The sequence below is a fragment of the Staurois parvus genome, unplaced genomic scaffold (genome assembly GCF_062004578.1).
Source record: "Staurois parvus isolate SC_StPar_1 unplaced genomic scaffold, SC_StPar_1.0 ptg000287l, whole genome shotgun sequence".
Classification (NCBI taxonomy): domain Eukaryota; kingdom Metazoa; phylum Chordata; class Amphibia; order Anura; family Ranidae; genus Staurois; species Staurois parvus.
In genome coordinates this window covers 22,609,753-22,637,214 of record NW_028318083.1, presented here as the reverse complement: position 1 = coordinate 22,637,214, position 27,462 = coordinate 22,609,753, and the positions used below count along the sequence as shown (strand labels likewise).

The following is a 27,462-nucleotide window of genomic DNA, read 5'->3' as shown; positions in this document are numbered from 1 at the left end:
TCTCTTAAGGTCATGCCACAGCATTTCAATCGGGTTGCGGTCAGGACTCTGACTGGGCCACTCCAGAAGGTGTATTCTGTGCTGTTGCAGCCATTGTTTTGTTGAATTACTTGTATGCTTTGGGTCATTGTCCTGTTGCATCACCCATCCTCTGCAGAGCTTCAGTTGGCGGACAGATGGTCGTACGTTTTCCTGCAAAATGTCTTGATAAACTCCGGAATTCATTTTCCCATCAATGACAACAATCCGTCCAGGCCCTGAAGCAGCAAAGCAGCCCCAAACCATGATGCTCCCTCCGCCATGTTTTACAGTGGGGATGAGATTTTGAAGTTGGTGTGCTGTGCCTTTTTTTCTCCACACATAGTGTTGTGTGTTCTTCCCAAACAACTCAATCTTGGTTTCATCTGTCCACAGTATATTTTGCCAGTAGTGCTGTGGAACATCCAGGTGCTCTTTTGCAAACTTCAAACGTGCTGCAATATTCTTTTTGGACAGCAATGGCTTCCTCCGTGGTGGCTCCCATGTACTCCATTCTTGTTTAATGTTTTCCTTATTGTAGATGTGTCAACAAAAATGTTAGCATGTGCCAGAGATTTCTGTAGGTCTTTAGCTGACACTCTGGGATTCTTCTTTACCTCATGCAGCATTCTGCGCTGTGCTCTTGCAGTCATTTTTACAGGACGACCGTGCCTAGGGAGAGTAGCAACAGTGCTAAACTTTCTCCATTTGTAGACAGTCTGTCTTACTGTGGACACATCAACATCAAGGCTTTTGGAGATACTTTTGTAACCCTTTCCAGCTTCATGCAAGTCAACAATTCTTGATCGTAGGTCTTCTGAGAGCTCTTTTCTGCGAGGCATGGTTCACATCAGACAGTGCTTCTTGAAACTAGTAAACCCAAAACAGGTGTGTGTTTTTTAAGGGCAGGACAGCTGTCAGCAACACATCCAATATCATCACACTGATTGGAGTCAAGGTTGGCTCACTCCTGGCTCCAATTAGCTCTGGGAGAAGTCATTAAGCTAGGGCCTCACATACCTTTTCCTCCCTGCACTGTGAATGTTTACATGTTATGTGCAATTAAACCATGGCAACATCTAATGTTTGTGTGGTATTATTTTCAGCAGACTGTGTTCTTCTATTGTTGTGACTTAGATGACGTTCAGAGCACATTTTATGCCCAATTCATGCAAAACTCCACATAATCCCAAGGGGTTCACATACTTTTTCTTGCAACTGCATTAGGTTCTAGCCTTAAAACCCTTCTGGGTTATGTAACATTTAGAAGCATCAATGTGGCAACATCTCTTTCCACCAGCCAAAAATGCTCACCCTGAAGAAAGTGCTGCACCCCTAAAAGGTTCTAATTTTAGGGGACAAATGCTTCTCTTCTCCAACAGAATTGGAGACGCCCTTTTCACTTACCAAATGTAAAAGTCAATGTGATCCTCCAGTGCTGGGTCCTTTCTTTGGTTTACTTCCTGCTAGGGACCATCTTATGGGTGTCCATGTCATTGCCTGCATAATGTGGACAATTCCTATCGGCTGTTCAGTGGCAGGGTTTTCTCAGGTTCCGGACGAGGAGCAGTATTAAAATGAGGGCAGTGAAGGAGATTAGCCATTTCGGGGCACCTATAGCACTGGAGTTGTGGTTCTTGGCAAGGTGGAAATGGTGTCAGCAAGGGACCTGGATGGCGGGATTCAGGGGAGCATAAATTGCTTTATCAAGTAAAAAAAAGAAATACATGTAAGGACGAGATAATGGGGTGCAATAGATAGTTTTTTTCCTCACAGTTGAGGTTTAAGGGGGCTGAAAATATAAGCAGTACAGGTTCTCCACAAGTACAAAAGATGGAGAGGGCTCCAGTACCACCCCTGCATGAGAGAGGATGTCTGAGGGATCTTAAGCCACAAGACAAGTAAAAAACAAAGAGGGTGAAGGCTCCACAGGACACATGAGCAAGTGAAACTCCAACCCACAGTTCACAAAAATCAGCACTCCTATCTTGTTGCAGAGACAGATTAACTGAGGTAGTTGGGAGAGGATCAACCTTTTAATGATCTCTCATGTAGCATTTTCAGTATTTTGTGGCTGGATCTGCACTCTCTCATTTTCTGTCCTGAAAGTTGATTTGGAAAAAATAAACTCCATATTCTTATAGTCATGGTGTAAGTGGGAACAAAAATTAGCCCCTATCATGGTGTCAGTGGGAATAAGAATTAGCCCCCATCATTGGTGTCAGTGGGAGCAAAATAAGCCCCATATCATTAGTGTCAATGGGAAGAAAGAAGCACCAGTACTAGTGTCAGTGTGATTAAAATAAATCCTATTATTGGTGCCAGTGGAAAAATTAACCCCTTTCCGCAACACCTACAAACTAACCCCTACCTCACAAGACTCAGCAGTTATGTAGGGGTCAAAGGATGAACCTGCAGCATATAGCAGGGGATACAGGCTTCCGACATTTCCAGAATTATTAAAAGCTAAAAAGAGTCTGACAGAGCATGACATGCTAAAAGGAGGACATTTAAAGTACATGTACACTATTTAAAAAAAAATTACCCAAGTTCCCCTGTATTGCCTAATCTACACTTACCTGAGCTGACAGCTGCAGCCTCCTGTGCTTTCTGCAGCTTCTCTTTTAAGCTGGAAGAGATATATTGATGATTGACTATTTGAATGGGAAGAGATAGAAGGCTCATTGAATGTTTTAATAATCTACATTGTTAGGAATGAGTTTCGATCAGAGGACCCTGGGAGGTCAGCAATTAAGCTTTTTGCCACATTCAAATTTTCTGAGAATATTTGTATAAAAAGTTCCTAAGAATCAACGTATACATTTTTGTTCAAAATACTACTAGTATATACCCAGCATAACACTTTTTAAGCAGTTACAGCAACAGTTTTTTTCCCTTTTAAGGTAAAGGTTCTGCATAAATGAATAAAAGCTGGCCATTGTAAGCACCCCTGTCAGTGTTAAATGGTTTGTTACCATCATACACCATAACTGCACCCTGATCACCGCCATACCCCATACCAGCACCCTGATCACAGCCATATCCCAAACCAACATCCTGCTCACCCCCTATACATCATACCAGTGTCCTGACCACTGCCATACACTATACAAATATCCTGATCACTACCGTATACCATATCAGTGTCCTGATCACTGCCATACCTCATACTAGTGTCCTGATCACCACAATACACCATACAAATGTCTTGATCACCACCATACTCCATACCAGCATCCTGATCATTGCCATGCATCATACCAATGTCCTGATCACCACCATACACAATACCAGTGTCTTGATCACCACCATACCCCATACCAGTGTCCTGTTCACTGCCATGCATCATACCAATGTCCTGATCACCGCCAAACACAATACCACTGTCCTGATCACCGCCATACACAATACCTGTGTCCTGATCAACACCATACCCCATATCAGCGTCTAGATCACCACGATACCTCATACCAGCATCCTTATCACTGCCATACCCCATACCAGCATCTTGATCACTGCCATACACCATACCAGCATCCTGATCACAGCCATACTAGTGTCCTAATCACAGTCATACCCCATACCAGCACCCTGATCACCGCCATACACCATACCAGCACCCTAATGACCACCATACCAGCTTCCTGATCACCACTGTACCCCATACCAGCATCCTGATCACTGCCATACACCATACCAGCATCCTGACCACCGCCATACCAGCACCTTAATCACTGCCATACCCCATACCAGTGTCCTGATGACTACCATACATCATGCCAACATACTGATCACTGCCATACACCATACCAGTGTCCTGGTCACCACCATACACCATACCAGTGCCCTGGTCACCACCATACACCATACCAGTGCCCTGGTCACCACCATACCCCATACCAGTGCCCTGGTCACCACCATACCCCATACCAGTGTTCTGATCACCGCCATACACCATACCAACACCCTGATCACCACCAAACCAGATTCCAGATAACCACCATACACCCTACCAGTGTCCTGATCACAGCCATACACCATACCAATGTCCTGTTTACTGCCATACCCCATACAAAAGTGCTAAATCGCCAATATACACCATACCAGAACCCTAATCACTGCCATACCACATACCAGTGTCCTGATGACCACCATACATCATACCAGCATCTTGATCCCCACCATACCAGGTTCCTGACCACTCCTATACACTATACCAACATCCTAATCACCACCATACACCGTACCAGCACCCTGATCACCACCATAGCCCATAGCAGCATCCTGATCACCACCATACCAACACCCTGATCATTACCAAACCAGCTTACAGGTAACCACCATACACCATACTAGTGTTTTGATCACCACCATACACCATACCAATGTCCTGATCACTGTCATACACCATACCAATGTCCTGATCATCGCCATATCTCATACCAGTGTCCTGATCATCGCCATACACCATACCAGTGTCCTGATCAGCACCATAGCCCATACCAACATCCTGATCACTGCCATACCTCATATCAGCGTCCTGATCACTGCCATACACTAAACCAGCATCCTGATTATTGCCATACTAGCGTCCTGATCACCGCCATACCCCATATCAGCGTCCTGATCACTGCCATACACCATACCAGTGTCCTGATCAGCACCATACCAATGTCCCGATCACCGCCATACCCCATATCAGCATCCTGATCACCGCCATACACCATACCAGCATCCTGATCACCGCCATACACCATACCAGCATCCTGATCAGCACCATACCCCCATACCAATGTCCTGATCACTGCCATATATCTCATACCAGCATCCTGATCACGGCCATACACTATACCAGCGTTCTGACCACTGCCATAAACTATACCAACATCCTGATCCCCACCGTACACCATACCACTGTCCTTCTCACTGCCATACCCCATACAAGAGTCCTGATCATCACCATACTAGCACCCTAATCACTGCCATACCCCATACAAGAGTCCTGATCACCACCATACTAGCACCCTAATCACTGCCATACCCCATAACAGCGTCCTAATGACCACCATACAACATACCGGCGTCCTGATGACCGCCATATACCATACCAGTGCCCTGATCACCAGCATAACCCTTACCAGTGTCCTGATCACCACCATATCCCATACCAGCTCCCTGATCACTGCCATACACCATGCCAACACCCTGCTTACCACCAAACCTGCTTCCAGATATCCACCATACCCGTGTCCCGATCACTGCCATACCCCATACCAGCATCCTGATCACCGCCATACATCATGCCAACACCCTGACCACTGACATACACCATACCAGCGCCCTGATCACTGCTATACACCATACCAGCACCCTGATCACTGCTATACACCATACTAGCACCCTGATCACCACAGTACCAGCTTCCTGATCACCACCAAACATCATACCAGTATCCTGATCAGCACCATACACCATACCAATGTCCTGATCACCGCTACACCCCATATCAGCACCATACCCCAATATCAGTGTCCTGCTATACACCATACCAGCACCCTGATCACCACCGTACCAGCTTCCTGATCACCACCAAACATCATACCAGTATCCTGATCACCACCATACACCATACCAGCACTCTGATCACCACCATACCAGCTTCCTGATCACCACCAAACATCATGCCAGTGTCCTGATCACAGCCATACCAGCATCCTCATCACCTCCATACACCATACCAGCATCCTGATCACCGCCATACCCCTTTCAGCATCCTGATCACAGTCCTACTAGTGCCCTGATCATTGCCATACCAGTGTCCTGATCACTGCCATGCCAGTACCAGTGTCAGCAGAGCCAGTGTCCCCAATTGTTTCCATTGTCCTGGTGCTCCAGTGCCTCCAAAAATGGGATAAGTAGTCAGGAAATTAGATGTGTAATTTATGCCTTTAGAATACCTTAAAGTGCTTCTTGGATGTTGGGCTCTTATGTGTGGCAAGACTGTTAAAAAACTCTCATACATGTGGTATCCCCATACTCGAGAGGAGCATCAGAACGTGTTTTGTGGTGTTATTCTGAAAAAAATATTTTATTTCTTAATTTTCCAAAAAAATTGTGACACAAAATTACAACTTAAAAAAACTCCTCTCTCCTTATTAAAACCGTTCTCCTTATTGAATACCTTGGACTGTCAACTTTCCAAAGAGAGGTAATTTGGGAGGTATTTGTACTCTCCTGGCATTTTAGGGCCTCAAGAAAAGAGATAGGCAGTCAGTACATCAGGACTGATCAATTTTCAATTATACGTGTATACTGTACACTATGGTTTGAAGGTTCTATCACTTTTAGACAGACTAAATAATATACACTGATTTTGGTTATTGTTACCAAAGAATTGTAGAAGAACACATTTTGGCCTAAATTTATGAAGAAATATAATTTATTTGTGAAAATATTGTAACAGAAACTAAGAAAAATCGTTTTTTCCAAAAGTTTTTTTTGTTTATGTAGCAAAATATTTTTTTAAAAAACAGCTGTGACTAAATACCACCAAAAGAAAGCTGTCTATAAACAAAACAAAAAAAAAAAAGGATAAAAATGTAATTTGGGTACACTGTTGCATGTCTGAATAATTGTCATTTTAAAGTGTGCCAGTGGACTCGACTGGAAAGAGGGTACAAGTGTCTGGACTTGAGGTGGTTAATGTAAGTTTGTTCAAACAGCGATGAACTTGATATCTTGCTGACTAGTTGGTGAGTACACTGGGAAAATTCTGTATTGTGCTGATAGCAGTACATACTATTTCAAACATTTTTAAGGAGGCACAAGGGAATTTGTCAGGAACAGGTGAAATAAAATATTTAAGTTGTTAAAACACCTGAATAGTTCTTGCTGTGCAGCTCCTCTAATAGAGCAAGTGGAATCAGAGATCTTTTCAAAATTGAGGTTTTTTTTTTTTTTGATACACCAAATAAATTGGAATGATATTCTCAGCTAAATTCTGGGTTGCAAAAAAAAAGGCAGTGGAATAGAGCTGTTGATAGTCAATTCAAATACTGGTTTGCATTTGTTCCACAGTGCTAAAGAGATTTTGGTTATCTTACTTACCTCTTGCAATAGGGGTTTAGATTGAGAGCTCTAGAGCAAGAACTGTGGAATGATAGCACAGATTGAAGTTCAAAGAGAACCCCAGGTATGCTATATTGAATCACATGCCAAGTTTGCTTATTTTAGCAATATTGGCATATGTTCAGGTAATTCAGATCACCATTAGGGCGGTATCTGTGCGGTATCACTTGTTTTAATATAGGGCCCTTGTTATACTAATTTGATTTTGCGAGTTCTCTCTGGAGGCTCATTAGATTAGGCTTTGTTTTTCAGGCTGGCAGGGATTATAAAGAAATACAGTTTGGGAACAATCACTATTTATACTGCTGTTAGCTTACCGAACACCAAAATGTAGTTGTGGGAAGATTATTCTAAGAGTTTACAGATAGATGTAGATAATTTAGGGTCTCCTAACATTACTTTCATAAAATGCATCCTGTTTGTTTAGGGAGCCTTTTGTTTTATTAGGCTATTCTTTTTAAATAAAATTGTGTCTTTACATGTTATACTAGGTGTTGCGTACCTCATAGCCCTTGTGCGCTGATGGCCATTTCATGTAAGGGCACCCGAAGCTTTCATGCAAGGGCACATCCGGGATTTAGTACAGATGACTACCCAGCATGCACCTCCAGTTCTCGCATTTGTACAGTACTAAAACTGCGCAGCATACACAGTTGTTGACAAGTTGCCATAGCATGGGGGGGGGAAAATCACAAAGTGAGACTGCCGACAGCTCCTGGGATTGCAAACACCGATATTCCAGGAGTCTATGGGAACAGCAGATGATGTCAATTGCCTAGGTGATCTCAGCCGGAAACAGAGAACAGATTGAAAAAAGTCACTTACAAAGGAAAATAAAACAAGATTTAATATCTAAAGTTTACATTGGTGTGTCTGACAATGTAAATGGGCTTATGTTTACAAACAAGGTGAAGATCTGCTTTATTTCTATTTTCAGCTATAATTTTTTTTAACAGGTTTATATTTAAAACAAATTATTTACATAAAATGCAAAAAAAAGAAAAAATTGCAAGTAACTTTAGAATAAAATGTATTCTATTAACAGTAAAACTAATTTTTTTTTTACATGACCTACAAGATTTAAGATACAAGTTTAAAGATTTGCACTTCATTTTAGACTTCTTCACTTAAAGCTGAACTTCAGTTAGATATGTGAACACCTAATTAAATCCAGGTTTATAGTAAATATATCACTGTACAGTACAAAAAAAAAAAAAAGTCTGTCTTTCCTATAAAAGTACTCAGCAATCTGCAAAACAAACAGTCCAGATTGTCTCAGAGTGTGGTTGGTTTACCACTGTGATCATGCTTGGAGAAGAGAACAGTACAGAAATGACCTTTTTTTGCTATCCCTTCATATTCCAGTCACAAACTGGACTGGAGCCCGGATCAGGCTATTATCTATTCGTTTTTCATGTAATTTACTGTCAAGAACGTGCTTGGAAAATTAATCTAGATCACAAACCTGGATGCACCAGGAAAAATAGTTCACCTATATGTGTGTTTCAGATTAGCGGTTTACTTGAAATTTTAAATATTTAAAAGTCATACAGTATGAAAGTATCAAGTTAAACATATTTGGAAACTCTGAAAATTCACATTTTAATAGTCAATATACAAGTTATAGATAATCAAAAGGGAAGCTTGGCATCGGATTACTGTAGGTATATACAAGAATAGGTAACCATCTGTTTTAAAATTTTCATACAGAATGAGCAGGAACACCACAGTGCTTATGCCACAGATCTATAGCTTTATTTACAATTGGATCAGTGTTGTCTTCAGGAATCTAAAAGAAAAAAAAAAACAGAATGTTAAAAAGGAGAAGCATGTTTGTTTTTTTTTTTTTCGTTTCATTTTACCTAGGTGGATGCAGCACCAATCCCATGCTCCCAGCCCTGAGGGTGAGAACTGAGCAATCAGACACCACTGATCGCTCAGTTCTCAATGCCCCTCTGAGCAGAGAACAGTCTGCTCTGCCCCCCCTCCAAGCACTCACTGGAGCGCAGGGCTGAGGAGGGGGCGAGAGTAGCTGGCACCCTCTAGCAGAGAGGCTCAGCCAGCTGCCTCTCCAGACTCCTGGGTGGATCCTGACCATATGGTCACGATCTTTCCCCAGCCTGGAGCGGCTGAGTGACGTCAACTGACAGCAGGCTTTAACCCGCTGTCGGCTGAAAAGAGCTCACAGGACTGCAGAATGTACTGCACTCCTGTGATCCACAGACAAACGAATGTTTAAAGATGGCAAAGAACACTGAAAAGATATAGAGGCCTCCATTGTTCGGCTCCTCTTGAAAATGTGGATTTGCTGAAATACTTTTTCGGCCAGAGCACTGAAATATGATTGTTGCGTAATTTTTATAGGCTGCAGAATTTTACATTAAAGAGTATGTCAAGCCAAAAAAAAAAAAAAAAAAATTGTACTTTGCTGCAATGCAATACAAGCACATTCCACAATGTATTAAACATTTAAATCGAGCTTTGCAATAAAAAGGAGTAAAGTCTTCTTATGGTAAAAGGTATTCACATGTCAATTCATCACATATCCTAAAAATAGGAGGATTTTCCCTCATTTCAGGACAGTGGGCAGAGCCATGCAAATCATTGCTTTTTGCCTCTGTGGCCAGATGAACATCCTGAACTGCTGGTGTATAGTGCAAATATAGCCTAATATCATAGAACCGTTTATTACAAACTGTTTCGCCATCTTCAGTGCAGGGTTTTAAAATCCATGGCTTCTATAGTGTAAGGCCTTGGACCCAACGAGACAGTACAACCATTCAGGTTATGAAGAAGGGATAAAAATTCAAAAAGTCCTCACTCTAAAAACAGTGTGTAGCACAATAAAGCCTTCTTAAAAAAAAGTATTCTCATCTCTTTCCATTACATATCCCAAAAAGAAGTTTATTCTTCATTTCAGGACAGTGGGCGGAGCGATGTAAATCCTTATACAGTACTTAAATGCGAAGTTCAAACTTTTTCTTTCTAAATTTCAGCTTCCCTATGTACCAATATACAAATGTACCTACAGTGGGGATCGAAAGTTTGGGCACCCCAGCTAAAAATCTGTATTAATGTGCATAAAGAAGCCAAGGAAAGATGGAAAAATCTCCAAAAGGCATCAAATTACAGATTAGACATTCTTATAATATGTCAACAAAAGGTAGATTTTATTTCCATCATTTACACTTTCAAAATAACAGAAAACAAAAAAATTGCATCTGCAAAAGTTTGGGCACCCTGCAGAGTTAATATCTTGTACTGCCCCCTTTGGCAAGTATCACAGCTTGTAAACGCTTTTTGTAGCCAGCCAAGAGTCTTTCAATTCTTGTTTGAGGTATCTTTGCCCATTCTTCCTTACAAAAGTCTTCCAGTTCTTTGAGATTTCTGGGCTGTCTGTCACGCACTGCTCTTTTAAGGTCTATCCATAGATAGTCTGATGTGACAAACGCACTGCAGGTGCACCAAAAAGTGTGGTATCAAATGTGCCAAGCAAAAAAAAGAGCTTATTTCATTCAAGTGAATAGGCTGCCCAATGTGCAATGAGCAAAAAGGCTCCAAAAATAAAAATAAATAAAAAAAAAAAACACCACACACAGCATGCGTGAAAGGGAGTTCCCACTATGCAGAGATATGAATGGGGCCTGACAGCTGAGTGTCTGTCCACTCCTTTCTATGTACATGTAAAAAGATGACCATACACGATGCAATGATTGTACAATCTCTAGAATCTCTTTAGGATTTACCAAAACTATGGAATGGGAGGACCAACTGAACAATCCATTCAATTTGTATTCAATCAGACAGGCCCCTGCACTACATAGCTGATGGTAGCACTAAAATGAGATTGTACAATCAGATTGTAAGGCGTATGGTCACCTTAAGGGAAGGAGTAGGAACAGGGGTGGAAACAAAACAAGAGGTGGTGTAGTAATGAGGGAGGTGTGGTCCAGAGGGGTGATGCACACCCTATTCTGTGATGCACAAGACAGTGTATGATGAGATATGATCTACAAGATATGATGGAAGCAAAAAGCATTTTTTTTTAAATTTTATTTCAAATTAAGAGGTGAAAATTCAAGGTTTCTGTGGACGAGGTAAGTGTGAGGGCTGGGGCAGAAAAGTTATTGGAAAAGGATGAAAAGTAAGTCTGCCAGAAAGGTGAACTTAATCTTTAAAAGGAAAACACGTCAATCTGTTAACTCTAACCCCCTATCTGGCCAAGAGGTGAGGAATGGAAGCATAGCACAGCATGCCCAAGATTCTTGGAGAGACCAGTAATTATCCTGCTAACCTCCTCAAAGTTGATAATAGAAAGCAAGAAGTATTAAAAAGCATTTAATTACCAATGCTTTCCAGGCACCTTTGAACAAAAATAACAAATGCACATTTTTATACCTGCAGGTAAAAAAAAATGTGCATTTATTATTTTTGTCCAAAAGGTGAACGTATCCTTTAAGTGTCAAGTTTGAACTTTACATAAGTAGGCAATGCCTGCTCGCCTTAGTATGTGACCTAAAGTGATCGTTTATATGAGCTTTAGTGGATAAATCTGGCGGATCCACCTCCAACCGTTAACAGCCACTGCATGTTCGAGGTCATCTAGGTGAGCACAGAAGCCAAACACCACATGTGAAAGGAATCAGGTGTAGGAGAAGCACTGCAAAAAGAAGAGCTTTACTTGGAGTAAAGACACCGAGAATTGGTCTCTTAACCACTTGCCGTCTGCCTACTGTTTTTAAACGGCAGGACGGTGGCACTCCAGGGGGCGGGTTGCCGTTTATAAATGGCACCTGCTATTTCTAGTTGTGTGCGCTCCCTGGGAGCGTGCAGCACCGCGATCCGGTGCCCGCTGTGTCCTCCGGACACAGTGAAACACCGATCATCGGACAGGACCTCTGTGCGAGGTCCTGATCATGTGATAACTGATAGGCCAATCAGTGATCACATGCAAAGTAGTAAGCAAGATGTCACTTGTGACATCATTGCTTACTACGTGTGAAATCTGTGAATGATCACAGAGGTCACATGGTACAAAGCTATTCACAACAGCCTTGTACCATGTGACAAGCTCTGACCAATCACAGCTCACACAGTATTTCTCAATGGCTGCAAGAATGCAGACAGAGAGAAAGAGAAATGATTGCTTTTACATCCTATATGGGTGTAAAAGCAATCACTGTAAAAAAAAAAAAATCTTCATCACCCCTCACAAGTAGTACAGTGTCACCATGGTGACACTGTACTGCTAGGGTGACAGTATGTATAAAAAAAAAAAAAAAATAAAATAAAATAAAAATTAAAAAAAAAGTTTAAAAATTATAATTTTTGGTTATAAACTAATTTGGCATATTTTTTTTTTTTTACTAAAAAGGATAACGGAATAAATTTTGGCCAAGATTTATGATTAAATATTATTTATTTGCAAAATTTTATAAGAAAAACACTTTTTTCAAAATTTTTGGACTTTTTCATTTACATAGCAAAAAAAATAAAAATCCCAGCGGTGAATAAATAACACCAAAATAAAGCTTTATCTGTCTCAAAAAAATGGTAAAAAATTAATATGGGTACAGTGTTGCATGACCGCGCAATTGTCATTCAAAGTGTGATAGCGCTGAAAGCTGAAAATTGCCCTGGACAGGAAGGGGGTAAAAGTGTCCAGACAGGAAGTGGTTAAAAAGGGACCTCACACATGAAGTGGCTGCTAACCATTGGATGTGGATCTGCAGGATTTATCTACTAAAGCGAACTTTCCCTGACATTGACTACCAATGCGTGTTAATGTTAATAGTACCAAACTAGTGTTGGGTGTTATTATTGCAGCCACGGATACAAAATATTGGGGGTTATTATTGCAGCCACTGACATCAATGTGGGGGGTTATTTTTGCAGCCACTGGTACAAATATTGGGGGTTATTATTGCAGCCACTGACATCAATGTGGGGGAGTATTATTGCAACCACTGGTACAAATATTGGGGGTTATTGCAGCCATTGACATCAATGTGGAGGGTTATTATTGCAACCACTGGTACAAATATCGGGGGTTATTATTGCAGCCACTGACATCAATGTGGGGGGTTATTATTGCAGCCACTGGTACAAATATCGGGGGTTATTATTGCAGCCAATGACACCATTGTTAGGGATTATTATTGCGGTCACTTACACTAATGTTGGAGGTTATTATTGCGGTCACTGACACCAATGTTGGGGGTTCTTATTAAGGCCAATGACATCAATGTTGGGGGTTCTTATTGGGGCCAATGACCTCAATGTTGGGGGTTATGATTGCAACCATTGAAAGCATTGTTGGGGATTATGATTGTGGCAATTGACACCAATGCTGATTCTTACTGTACACCAGCTTCTTCAGTGTGCATTGCAATTCAGTGCCAAAAAAATGCAACAGGACTGAAATTTTTGAGAGCGGGAGGTGTGAAAATGTGCTCTTGTGTGGCCCTCTGGAAGTGTCGGGGGCTGCATCTAAGGCTCTCTATAAATTTCCAGTTCACCTCCACAGCTCTAAAGTCTATAGCAGCCATTAACCAGTTCAGCTTTCACACCTGTATACACCTTATGGACCACAGCAATTTTTTTTTATATTTACATTAGGCCTGCTAATTTGGTGATAACTTTGTCTTCACTTAAGGCAACAGATTATATATACACATACATATACACACACACACACACACACATTGCTCAGCATAAATGAGTACACCCCAACAGATTTGTCACATAAGATTTACTTTCCTTTCAGAATCAATATTTTCTATGGGACACTATACTACAAAATACTCCCACAAATGTGGGCCATCGATTACAAACAAAATTTGTTAATTTGCACACACAAATAAGTATTTTTCCTAAATTAATTCAAGATCATGTTGCAAAAATGAATACACCCCAATGAAAGTCTTAGGAGCAAAGCTAAATTTTAGCCAACAAAATCCTAATTAACAGGAATTCAACTACAGGTGAGTCAAATTATTCATTAAACAGGTGTCCAGCAGACAGTTGATTATAAAAGGGCGTTACTTAGCAAAGAAAACCCTTCCCATTTCATGCCGTTAGCAATGGTAACACATGGATGAGAAAGGTCACAAGGCCTGGGAAAGAAAATATTTTTTTTTTTTACACCAAAAAGATGAAGGCTACAAGAAGATCAGCAAAGCTTTACTTATCAGTCAGAATACTGTAGCAAAATTTGTAGTAAGAATAATGATACAAAAATTTAGCAAAGATGGAACTGCAACCATCTCACAGAGACGTCCAGGTCATCCACGTACGTTAACACCTCAACAGGAGCGTCTTCTGATGAGAAGGGTTGAAGAAAATTGCCATGGAAGTTTACTACAGTTAGCTAAAGAAGTAGAAAGCCATACTGGGGTGATTGTTTCACTGGAAACAATATGGCGCACACTGTACCGGATGGCATGCATAGGTGTCGCCTACAAAGGAAGCCTCTCCTAAAGCCCATGCATAAAAAAAACCCACCTAGGATTTGCCAGGGCCCATGCAGAAAAAGAAGAAGACTACTGGGACTCTGTACTCTGGAGTGATGATAACAAGACAAAATGTTTTTGGAACTGATGGCTTCCAAACTGTATGGCGTCGCAAAGGTGAGGAGTACAAACAAAATGCAAGGTGCCTACAGTGAAACATGGTGGTGGCAATGTCCTTCTATGAGGCTGTATGAGTGCTGCTGGTGTCTGGGAGCTGCACTTCATTGATGGTATCATGGTAATCACAGATGTACTGATCTATAATGAAATAGGAGATGCTACCATCACTCTGTGCCCTTCATCGTCGTTCACTTTTCCAGCATGGCAATGATCCAAAACACACATCTAAGGCCATTGTTGCATTTCTGAAGAAGAACAGAGTGAAAATTATTCAGTGGACAAGTATGTCTCCTGACCTGATCCCAATCGAACACCTATGAGGAATTCTGAAGAGAAACTAAGCATCTCTTCATCCAGCCTCTAAAAGAAGTAATTCTTGAAGCATGGAAAAAGATAGAATGTTGCAATGTGTTGCCAACTTTTTCATTCCATGCCTAGAAGACTTGGTGCTGTCCTTACAAATCATGGAGGTCATATAAAATACTAGATGTTGTAGTTTTTGTTGTGGGGTGTATTCATTTTTGCCTCAGCTAATTTGACGAAAACTGAAGACTTTGTAATACAAGTTAAATTATTATCTTACTTTCATAATGAGCTAAACAAACGTTCTATAAAAAACTCAGTTTTGTCAAAATTTTGAGAATTGTTCTTGTGTCCATTGAGATATTGATTAAAATCTTACTTTTCAAAAGGGGTGTACTCATTTATACTGAGCACTGTATGTGTGTGTGTGTGTGTGTGTGTGTGTGTGTGTGTATATATATATATATTTTTTTTTTTTGTTCCCAGTACAAACAAGGCTAGTATACTGTGAGTGCCCTTGAAGTATGACGTATGTTCTTTTGGAGTATATTGAAGACAAGGAAAAAATGAGCACCAAGACGCATGCTGAGATCTGCAGAGTGACAACACAGTGGCATCTCCTGGGGCAACCTCTGTTAGCACTAGTCGGTGTCTCCCTCCAAAGAAACAAAAACAGGAGTGCTGCAGTTCGATCACAATTACCGTATATAAAGCGAACTACACATTTTTTATTGAAACAAATAACAAGACCAGGGCAGACTGAGTATTCCACACTACTAAATTAATAGAGAGCAGCAAGACTAGCCCAATTTTCTTTACTTAATGTCATTAAATATACACCAGACTGTATTCTTTTTGGGACCCTAACAGGCGGATCATTCCCTATAGACCTAAAGTGGCTCACAGACCAGCGATATGGTCTCCAACGTTATCGTACTCACTGAATATCTGGGACTCCAAATGTAAACAATTTTTATTACATTCTATACATAGCCCCTCCTTTTAACCACTTGCCCTCCAGAGGATTTACCCCTCTTCCTGACCAGGCCATTTGTTGGGATACGGCACTGCATCACTTTAACTGACAATTGCACAGTCATGCACCGCTGTACATAAATTAAGTTTATGTCATTTTTTTCCCCACAAATGGAGCTTTATTTTGGTGGTATTTGATCACCTGTGCGGTTTTTATTTTTGCGCTATAAAAAAAAAAAAAAGGACCAATAATTTTGAAAAACTATATTTTTTACTTTTTGCTATAAAACATCCCAAAAAAAAAAAATAAAAAAATAATTTTGTAAAATTTAAGCCAAAATGTATTCTGCTACATGTCTTAGCTAAAAAAAAAAAAAAAATCCCAATACGTGTATGTTAATTGGTTTACGTGAATGTTCTAGCATCTACAAATGGTGGTAGATATACTGGAATTTTTATTTTGTTATATTAGTAGTGGCGGCGATCAGCGATTTATAGCGGGATAACATATAATGTGAATGAGTTGAACTGTCCTGGGAAAAGATTTAAGTTGTTTAAAGAGTTACATCATAGGGCAGCGTCAGTGGTATTTTTACAGGAAACACATTTTGAGATAGAGTCAAATGTGAAATTAAAATCCAAGTACTATCCAACATGGTATTACGCTGACTCTCCAATTAAAAGAGCAAAAGGGGTGGCAATAGGGTTGGCTAAGAATATGAGATTTGAGCTGGAGGATAGAAAGACCGATCCGGAGGGGAGATTCCTGTTCTTGAAAGGTAAATTACAGGGTATCGAGTGTACGTTAGCCAACATATATTGCCCCAACAAAAAGCCGGAGATCTATTTGAAGGGTCTGTTGAAAAAATTGATAGACTTCAAAAAAGGGCGTTTGATAGTAGCAGGAGATTTAAATCTCTGTATGGACCCACAAAAGGATGCAACCTCACTTGTGCAGAGAGAGGGGGGTAGGTCTCTGAGAGCTTTGAAGAAGGTGATCCACGAGTACCAACTGGTGGACACCTGGAGAATAATGCATATGAAAGACAGAGAAAACACCTTCTTCTCTAATGCACATGAGATATACTCGAGACTGGATTACATTTTAATAGATCATCAACTCATTGAGCTGCTGGTTAAAATAGAAATAGAGACAAGAACTTTCTCGGATCATGCCCCTGTCATAATGAAAATAGGATGGGGAGGAAGGTGGACGGGAGGTTTAGGATGGAGGTTAAATGAGGCTCTTCTCTTAGATGAGGATATTGCGCAGAAGATCAGGGAAGAGATTAAGGTATATTTCAAGGAGAATGAGACAGAGGAAGTATCGACAGCTACAGTATGGGAAAGCCATAAGGTATATATAAGAGGAATCTTGATTGCGATGGGAGCAAGGAAAAAGAAGAAAGAAGAGAGAGGGTTAGTGGACTCCTAAAGGAAATCCTGGACTTGGAGCAGATACATAAGAAGAAAACAATAGAAACAAGACAGAAGTTAACGGATAAAAAAGACGAGTTAGAGAGATTGATGGAAGAGGAGAGGAGAAGAGTATATAACAAAGTATTAAGTGAAAGATATAGATGGGGAGATAGACCAGGAAAATACTTAATGAGAGCCCTGAATAAAAAGAAAAACAGGAATTATATAGAAAAGATAAAAAAGTCCTAAGGGGGAGTTGGTCCACTCAACTAAAGAAATTATTAAAGTATTCAAGGAGTATTATAGAAAGTTGTACAACATTAGTCCCCAAGGTTCACCAAAAGAAATTAGAGAAGGTATTAATGAAAAAAGGATGATATATTTAAAAAATGCGGGATTACCAAAGCTTAGTGAAACACAATTGAACTCCTTGGACGCGGAAATCTCCCAGGAAGGAATAGAAGCAGCATTAAGAAGTACAGGGGGTGGGAAAAGCCCAGGCCCGGATGGTTATACTGTTAAGTACTATAAAAAATTTAGTGAATTACTGTTACCGAAGTTGAAGAAGTATATGAATGATTTGGGAGGGGGGATGGAGGGGAGGAGGGAATCCCTTCAGGCCCATGTCGTTATTCATAAGGAGGGAAAAGATCCTTCTCAGTGCTCTAGCTACAGACCAATTTCATTATTGAACACTGATACCAAGTTGTACGCAAAGGTTTTAGCAAACAGGCTGAAAGTTCTAATGCCTGATTGGATCCATGGAGATCAGGTGGGCTTTGTCCCAGGGAGAGAGGGTAGAGACAATGGGTTGAGAACTTTAATGCTTATTCAGAAAAGTAGAAAAGGAAAAGCCCCAGTGGTGCTCTTGTCAATTGATGCCGAAAAGGCGTTTGATAGAGTGGACTGGGGCTTTATAATGGACAACTTGGAAGTGCTGGGGATTGGAGAGAGAATGCGTGAGTGGATAGGTAAATTATATAGGGAGCCCACCGCAATCATCACGGTAAATGGGGAGAGGTCAGAATCCATTGGGATGTCCAATGGAACAAGACAGGGCTGCCCATTGTCCCCCTTGTTGTACGTTTTGACATTGGAACCCCTGTTGTCAATAATAAGGAATAGTGGAGCGGTAAAGGGAATCCAGATAGAAAATATAGAGCATAAAGTAGCGGCCTTTGCAGACGACCTATTGTTTTATGTAGGCAACCCCCGAATAACACTACCAAATATAATGAAGACCCTGAAGGAATATGGTGAATTATCAAATCTAAAAATTAACCCAATAAAAACAGATTCTGAACATCAATATACCAAAGAGCGAAAAAGAAAAGCTACAAAAAGAATTCCCCTTTATATGGAGAGAAAAAGATATTAAATACCTAGGAATAAAACTAGCCACCTCATATAAACAACTGTATAGATTAAACTATATTTCTCTGATAAATGAGACTAAGGAAGAATTAAAAAGATTAGAAGGAGGAAACCCATCATGGATAGGACGTATAAACCTAGTTAAAATGGTAATTATACCTAAAATACTCTATAGATTTCAAATGGTCCCAATCAAACTCCCAGAGGCGTTTTTTAAGATAATGAGAAGAATGTTAACAAGATATATATGGAGGAATAAAAAATCAAGAATATCATATGAAACACTAAGTAGGACTAAAGAGAAAGGGGGAATGGGACTACCTGATGTCAAGAGATATTATAAAGCAGTAATTTTAGCAAGAATCTATGATTGGACATTTAACCATAAGGGAAAAAGTTGGGTAAAAATAGAAAACGAACTGAGTGGAATTAGTTTGAGTAAGATGATATGGGCCCCAGCACATTATAGAAGAATTAAAGAAAACACAAGCACTTACACTTTAAATGTTTTAAGGACATGGGATAATTTACATAAACACATGAAATGGGAATTTAACTCTATATTAATGCCTCTTGCAAACACGGAGTATTTCCCTCCAGGAAAGGATGAGATATCAGGGAGATGGTTTAAAAAGGAAGATATCCAATTAAGAGATGTATTGGTAGAGGGGGAATTGAGAACATTTAAAGAATTAAAAGAGAGGGGGGGAGATATGTTTACTAGAATAGATGAGTGGAAATATCATCAATTAAAATGTTTCATTGGAAATCTCCCAAAACCCTTAAGATTAAAAAAGGAGTGGAATATGTTTGAAAGGCTATTAGAAACACGTAGAGATGGGAAACACGGTGTTACAAAAATTTATAGAATACTCACAGAATTAGACACAGACACAAAGTTAATTTTTATAACAAATTGGGAAAGAGATATGGAGGTGGTGATAGATGAGGATCAACAGAACAAGATATTCAGACTGGTACACGAGAGTGTTAGTATGAGAGACGTTGAGATTAACTATAAAATGTCTGACACAATGGCATATCACACCGAGCACTGAGCACAAGATGAGTGGGGAGAATTCAAAAATGTGTTGGAGAGGATGTGGGGAGGAGGGTACGGTGTTACACATATGGTGGCAATGTCCAAAAATTCAGGTTTTCTGGAAGACAATAGTTAAATTAATAGAAATAATAACTGGAAAGGATATAGGGTTAGACCCAAACATGTGTCTCTTACATAATGTTGAGACAACAGTAAATAAATATAAAGAATCAGGCGTATGGTACTACTTAAGTGCTGCAAAAGGGTTGATACCCAAGTTTTGGCGGAAGACAGAGGTGCCGATGGAGGAGGATTGGATCAATAGGGTAATCCAGATTAGTAGAATGGAAAAATCTTACTATATGCAGGAAGATAAGTTGGAAATATACTATTCGCGATGGGAAAAATGGGAAAAAAAACAGGATTGAAAGAAAAATATAGAAAATTTTAAACTAGGAAGTTATTTAAACTTATTGGGCCAGGAGAGATTGGAGATCTTGCAGAGGGGAGTGAGGGGGAAGGGGGGTAGAAATGGGTAGGGAGGGGAGGGACAGAAAAGAGGTAATTAGAAGGGGCAAAGAAGAAAATGTATTGATTATGTATATGTATTGTGTCTCTTCTTATGGAATTTTTGTAATATGAAAAACTAATAAATATTTAAATTAAAAAAAATATATATATATATATAGCGGGACTGCGGCAGGTATTTTGACACTGGGCGGGAACTGATTGCCACTGACATCCCCAGTGACACGAATACAGTGATCAGTGCTAATAAAAAGCAATGACACTGTACTAATGACACTGGGCAGGAAGGGGTTAACATCTGGGGCGATCAAAGGGTTAACTGTGTGCGTTTTACATTGTGTGCTGTTTTACTTGGTAGACATGCTGCTTTGCAGAGAAATTAAAAGCAACGTGTCCATGTTGACAGGTGAGAGACCTGTGTTGTTTACACACAGGTCTCTCCCCTGTCAGCTTTGCCGACAATCACCGAATCCTGGCCGGGACGCGGTGACTGGCATCCCCAGCAGCACGGATAGGGTGGCGCGTGCACCCCCTACCCAGAAATGCAAATCACGTATATGTACACACGGGATTTTTCGCAGCCATGCTGCCTTGTAGCAGTACATATGCTATAGGGCGGTGGGCAAATGGTTAATAATACAAAAATCCCACCTGAAATGGATAGGAGTGCATTTAAATAGTGGATAAAGGCTGGTTTAGAGTAGGCCATTTTTTTCAATCATAAAAGGGATTCTCACAAAGGACAACTGGAATAATACTTTTAAGATTTCTTCATGCGAGTTGATCTACTAAAGGTCACAGGCTTTCCACTGTAAGTCTGGGTTCACACTTATGCGGTGCAGAATTTGCACAGGTTTCTGTGGGAATTTCGCACCACATCATAATCACACCCTGTTCATGCGAATCACTGCCAGTGTGTATGTTAACAACATCCCTAATTTGGTTTGCAAAATGTGGTGCGATGTGCAGAATCGGATCGCATGGGTGTGAAGATTCTAGTGTGGACAAAAAAAAAAAAAAAAAGGAGGGGTCTTGAGCCTTTCTGGTGTGGATGAAGTGCGATTTGAGCCATACAAAATGTATGGCTCAAATTGCACCACACAGATATCGCATGTGATTTGCACAGGAATGCGTTGGGGTTCCTGTGCGAATCGCATGCGATATCCCGCTCTGCAAAAGTGTGAAACCAGGCTAAGGGAATTTTCCCTTAGCTTGGTGAATATGGTGAAAATTCACTTTGAAAAAAAAATACCAAATCAGATTGGAATAAAAACAGTATTTTTGCTTGCATGTGACAGGATGATGATAGTCAGCAGAGTTCCAGCTCACTCATTATGCATAGGGAAAATTCTCTTGCAATCAATCCCAAGATCTTTCTCAAGGAATACTACAATTTTGGTTTCCCACAACTTGGATCCCCCTTTCCCTTTTTTTTTCCCCCTTGATCTTTTCCCTTAACCAAATATTACTCTTATACTAGTTCTTATTGTTACTCTGTAATATTACAACATAGACATTGTAAAAGTAAACCTATTCTTTATTTAAAAATATCAATAAACATATTGAAAGAGATTATGTTATAGGTTGCTTGTGGACAGAATTAAAAAAAACAAAACAGTTTTTAACAGGTCTCAGTAGATACATAGCGGATTTGACTTGCTTACCTTTTCCAAAAACTCATTAATACTATCGGATTTATTCAAGGCCGTAACTTTCATTTTAAAAGTTAACATAACCTCCACAGCAACAAATACAAGAATCTTGCAAGATCCACTAACGAGTTTGTCCCACACCCTAAAGACAGTTGAGAAAAACAGCAGGTGTTAGAAAAAGTGTCCTGTATAAAAGCACAGTGTGCATACACACAGAGCTAACACAGAAGACTCCTGTTAAACATTCAGGGACAAATTTACTTTACGGCCTTGTTCACATGGGCTTCAGTTTGTATAAGAGAAGTGTGTAAAGCAAACATCTGCAAAACTTAGGAAGTTTTGATCAGCTTTTGTGAAGCCCTAAAAGGATAAGTGCATTTTAAACACAGAGCACCTACCTTGTTTGACCCAACTAACAGATCCCATCTCTCCTGAGATGCATACTTAAAAATCCCATTTCAGTCTTTGCAGATGACACCAAGCTGTGCAGTGGAATAACGTTCTTACAGGATGTCTCCAACTTACAAGCTGACCTCAATGCTGTGTTTCATTGGGCAACTATGTGGCAAATGAGGTTTAATATTGATAAATGTAAGGTTATGCCCTTGGGGGCTAAGAATATGTATGCATCATACATACTGGGGGGGGGGTACAACTGGGGGAATCAATGTGAAGGATCTGGGGGTTCTGGTAGATCACAAGCTTAATAATGGCATGCAATGCCAAGCTGCGGTTTCTAAAGCGCGCAAAATCCTCTCTTGTATTAAAAGAGGTATAGACTCCAGAGAGAGAGATATCATATTACTCCTGTACAAATCATTAGTAAGACCTCATCCGGAATATGCAGTTCAGTTTTGGGCACAAATTCACAAAAAGAACATTGGGGAACTGGAGAAAGTACAGAGAAGGGCAACCAAACTGATAAGAGGCATGGAGGAGGTCACCTATGAGGAAAGATTAGAGGAACTGAATTTATTCTCTCTTGAGAAGAGAAGGTTAAGGGGGGATATGATCAACATGTATAAATACATCAGTGGTTCATATAGTGAACTCGGTGTACAGCCATCCACCCTGAGGTCATCAGAGAGGACAAGGGGGCACTCTTTACGTCTGGATGGAAAAGAAATGTAATCTCCAAACACGGAAAGTTTTCTTCACAGTGAGAGCTGTGAAAATGTGGAATAGACTCCCTCAAGAGTTGGTTCTGGCCAGCTCAGTGGATTGCTTCAAAAAAGGCCTGGATTCTTTCTTGGATACACAGAATATAACTGGATACTAACATTTGTAGGTAAAGTTGATCCAGGGAATGTCCGATTGCCTTTCGGGGGATCAGGAAGGAATTTTTGTCCCAGCAGTAGCAAACTGGATCGTGCTTTGCTGGGGGGTATTTTTTTTGCCTTCCCCTGGATCAACTGTGGATATAGGATTATAACTTTTTTTTTCCTATGGTTGAACTGGATGGACTTTTGTCTTTTTTCAGCCAGACTAACTATGTAACTACGTAACCTTGATCAGATGACCTCAGGCTGCTTCCTGGCTGTGCTTGTGCAGTTAAATCCCATAAAAGTCTATGACCCTGTTTCCATGTGCTGTATATCACTGGCTGTGGATGGAGATAAGACTCTACTGCATAGACACGGACAGGAGGCTTCAGCGCCAGTCTGGGAATGCTAAACAGATCTTAAAAGGGAGTGCCAACTGTCACTTTAAAGAAGCTGCTAACAGGCTTTCGAGGGGTGTTGAAGCTTAAAGTGTTGTAAAGACTAAACGTTTTTTAACCTAATGCATTCTCTGCATTAACATAAAACCTGAGCCCTATCTTGTTCCAACGTTGTGCATGAGAACAGAACTGCTTTCACTCCTCACAGGACTCAGAGGCAGCAGCAGGGCCAGGGGCGGGACTGAACTGGCCAGTTTTCTATGGTGGCACTTGGGAGGGAGGAGGAGTCAGGAGCGGCGGCAGGGCACGCCAGAAAAGGAAGTTTGGGCAACTCTGTGCAAAACCATTGCACAGAGAAGGCAAGTATAAACATGTTTTTTTTTTTTGTTTTTTTTTAAATAAAAAAGAAGAATTTACAAATCACCTTAAGTCTTCTAGCAGCTATTTTAATGTGATATTGACAGAACCTGAAGAAAGCTCTGCCAATGCTCAAAGCTTGCTCTACACACTGCTGAAGCCAGTGCAATCAAGGTCAATTTGAGTAGCAAATAGAGGCTGCTACTAAGGGGGGGAAAAAAAAAAAGGATGTATGTAAAAGTATGTATGTAAATACGTATGTAAAAGTAATTTCACCAAAGATTATAAACACAGGTAATATCAGGACATTTCACCTGAAAGAAAATTTTGAGGTTCTAGAAAAAGGTGTCTAAAAGTAGAACACTCGAAATGGACATAAAATACTGATCCTCGATTAATAGTGGTACTTAAGTTAAACATCAACTTCACATTAAAAAAAACAACTCTTAAATCTTAAATAAATATAGTGGAGAATCTACTCCCCCATTAACTGGGACTTTAATGCAAAGTATTTTCTTTAAAAAGTTCACTTTATTGTAATCACATAAAAAGTTTTTGTTTGTACAAATTTTGTTGCATTAAAAACATCAAATTGGCATAATAAATCAAGGTACAATACATATACAGTGCAGAATCACACTCACATTAAAAATGCTCTATAGTGCACCAAACATTGGCAGCATTAGTATAAAATGTAATCACAATACATATATCGGCGTGCTTCAATGTATATTACTGATCTTCCACACACTTCCTGTATGTAATTTATGATATACTGTTTAAAGTGATGATGTGAAAGCGCTGCACTATATTTAAAGTGGTTGTAAAGGCTCAAGGTGTTTTTACCTTCACGCATTCTATGAATGAAGGTAAAAACCTGTGTGCAACATCCCCCCAGCCCCCCTAATATTCACCTAAGCCCCCTCCCATACTGCAATGTGCACTGGAGTCTTGGCAATCTCGGGACTCCCGCTCCTCATTGGCTGAGACAGAAACGGGAACCATTGGCTCCTGCTGCTGTTAACCAGAGCCATTGAGCCAATGAGAAGAGAGAGGGGGCAGGGCCAAGCCATAGCTCAATGTGTGAATGGACACATGGAACAGCGGGTGTCCCATAGCAAGCAAGACAGGAGGGAGGGGCCAGGAGCGCCGGCGGGAGACCTGAGAAGAGAAGGATCCGGGCTGCTCTGTGCAAACCCATTACAGAGAGCAGGTTAGTATGGGTTTGTTAATTTTTTTTTTTTTAAATGTAAGCCTTTAATATAACTTTAAAATTTAAGTTGTAATACACACGGGTATATGAGTGTGGGAGGTGACAGCTGCTTCAATATAGTAGAATTTCGGCTCACATTGGATTTGGATACACTATCATAGCAGCTCACAAGGTTGTGTTTTGTTTTTTTTTAAAATGATAACTATTGTGTGTGTATATATTTATTTATTTTTTAACGGGATGACAGCTTTATTTTTTGGATGGAATGGTGAAGAATTAGAACCTATGCCATATTTTTATTGATGTCAGTGTCCACCGTTGGGGTGATTTCACCTCACTTCCTGCTTCAGATACATACTCAGAAGGTTTCCTTTAAACCTCAACCTTAAAGTAACTTCATACAAATAAAGTGAATATATTTGTACCTTTGCAAGCTGGATGCAGGTAAACAACCGGCAAAGCAATTCCTGAACCATAAGTCATACGGGAGCTTTTCCAAAGCATTGCACGTCTTCAGATGAGCCACCAGTCTGCTGTCCTCTAAGTTTAAGTAATGCTCAAATCCTTTTTGCTGCAAAATAGATTGTACAGTGTTAGTAAGAAGACCTCAATGGTATTACCAGGAGGTGTTTAATATAACAATGTGTAAAGTGAATTATGTTAAACTGATAAAAGAAAAAGTGATGTGCTATGCGTTACTGTACTCTGAACATCATTGCTGCCTGAGTTTCATGTCATAAATGTGGCTGGACACTACTTAATAAAAAAACCCAGCTGATACCACTTACAGCCCTTCATTTACTTCAGCTTCTCCACTTTAGGGCCACACATTTCTTGGAAATAAATAATGAGTTTTTCTTTGTAAAAGTGCAATCCATAAAAAAGACATGTAGATTTTCCATCTTGCTGGAAGACCCTGAACTTTCTCTTCTCAATGGAGAAACAGCAGCACGTATTTCACCTTAAGTCTGCAGCATCCATCTGACTGCCAAATTGTGGACAAAAACTAGTTACCACTGACACTACATACTGGAGAAAAAAAGCAAATATCTCAAGACCAAATATGTTTTTATAAGGAAGGAAGGAAGGAAGGAAGGAAGGAAGGAAGGAAGGAAGGAAGGAAGGAAGGAAAGAAGCTAAATACACATTTGTATTTGCTTACCGTTTTACACTCCATTTGATCTAAAATTTTGTTCATCCACTTTTGTAATTAACAAGCTTCTACTACAATGCACTGATTATACTATACTTATTCCTGGTTTTACTGATTTCTAAATCATCTCTCCACTAACTGAACAGAGGTGAGGAGGCTCAATCACTGTTCACTGAACCAGGTATAGGCAGAAAAGTTAAGACAGGTGAAACAGAGCCACTACCTCTTTAATCATCCACAGCTTGCAGGCACAGGCTTCCAGCTAGAAAGGTCTTTGGTAACCTTCAATCTACAAGCTATGCATAAAGAAAGCTGGTGCTCCAGTGCAACCAATTTGATCAAATGATCTTCATTAAAGTTTCTGTGATACAGTCATGTAAAAAGCCAAGGTGTTTTGGCTGAAATGCATTGGCTTTTTACATGACTATCACATGAAAAGAGCATTTGATTATAGCCATTGCACTGGAGTGCCAGCTTTTCTTATGCATAGGCAGAGAGGTGACACAGCAAGTGATCTGCTGAATCAGGACAGGTAAAACAGTAAATATATTGTGTACTTAGCTGTTTGCTAATCAGGTCACAGCACACCATTGCTTCTATTAAATCGTAATTGCATATTCAAAGGGAGGCCAGAGTACTCTAACACATACGGCTACTCCCATATACTCAAGGCATAAAAACCCCCCCATCAAACTCTAGCTTTGCAAACTCCAGAATTGCTCATATTTATTAGAGTGTAGACTGGAAGTTTTTGTCTGGTTTGATGCCAGATTTAAACTTTCACTAGAAAACAACAATTGAAGAATACAAATTTGAACCGGTTTGGTTGCTAAGGAGTAATACAGATGATCTGGAACAGTTCAAAACACCTTAATAAATAAGGCATATTGTAGTGCATCATCTCCTATGTTTTCTAACAGCTGCAAGACTAAAGAATATATCACACATTCCATCATCTATGCTACAGCAATACAGTGATGGAAAACAAGATGGATCTTTGCCACAAAAA

The 27,462-nt window shown here is 40.1% G+C and overlaps 1 protein-coding gene across 5 annotated transcripts in view; it reads right to left on the bottom strand.

Moving 5' to 3' along the window:
• Positions 1-7,967: 7,967 nt before the first annotated feature.
• The window catches only part of TBC1D7 (TBC1 domain family member 7), a 37,735-nt gene continuing 18,240 nt past the window's right edge, over positions 7,968-27,462 (bottom strand). For all 5 annotated transcript variants that reach the window (XM_089682306.1, XM_089682310.1, XM_089682309.1 and 2 more), the window contains 3 exons: positions 25,726-25,871; positions 22,083-22,212; positions 7,968-8,935 (listed from right to left, as the gene is read on the bottom strand). In XM_089682306.1, the coding sequence (XP_089538432.1) occupies positions 8,849-8,935; positions 22,083-22,212; positions 25,726-25,871 (363 nt within the window). In that variant the 3' untranslated portion in view covers positions 7,968-8,848. The remainder of the gene's footprint in view (positions 8,936-22,082; positions 22,213-25,725; positions 25,872-27,462) is intronic.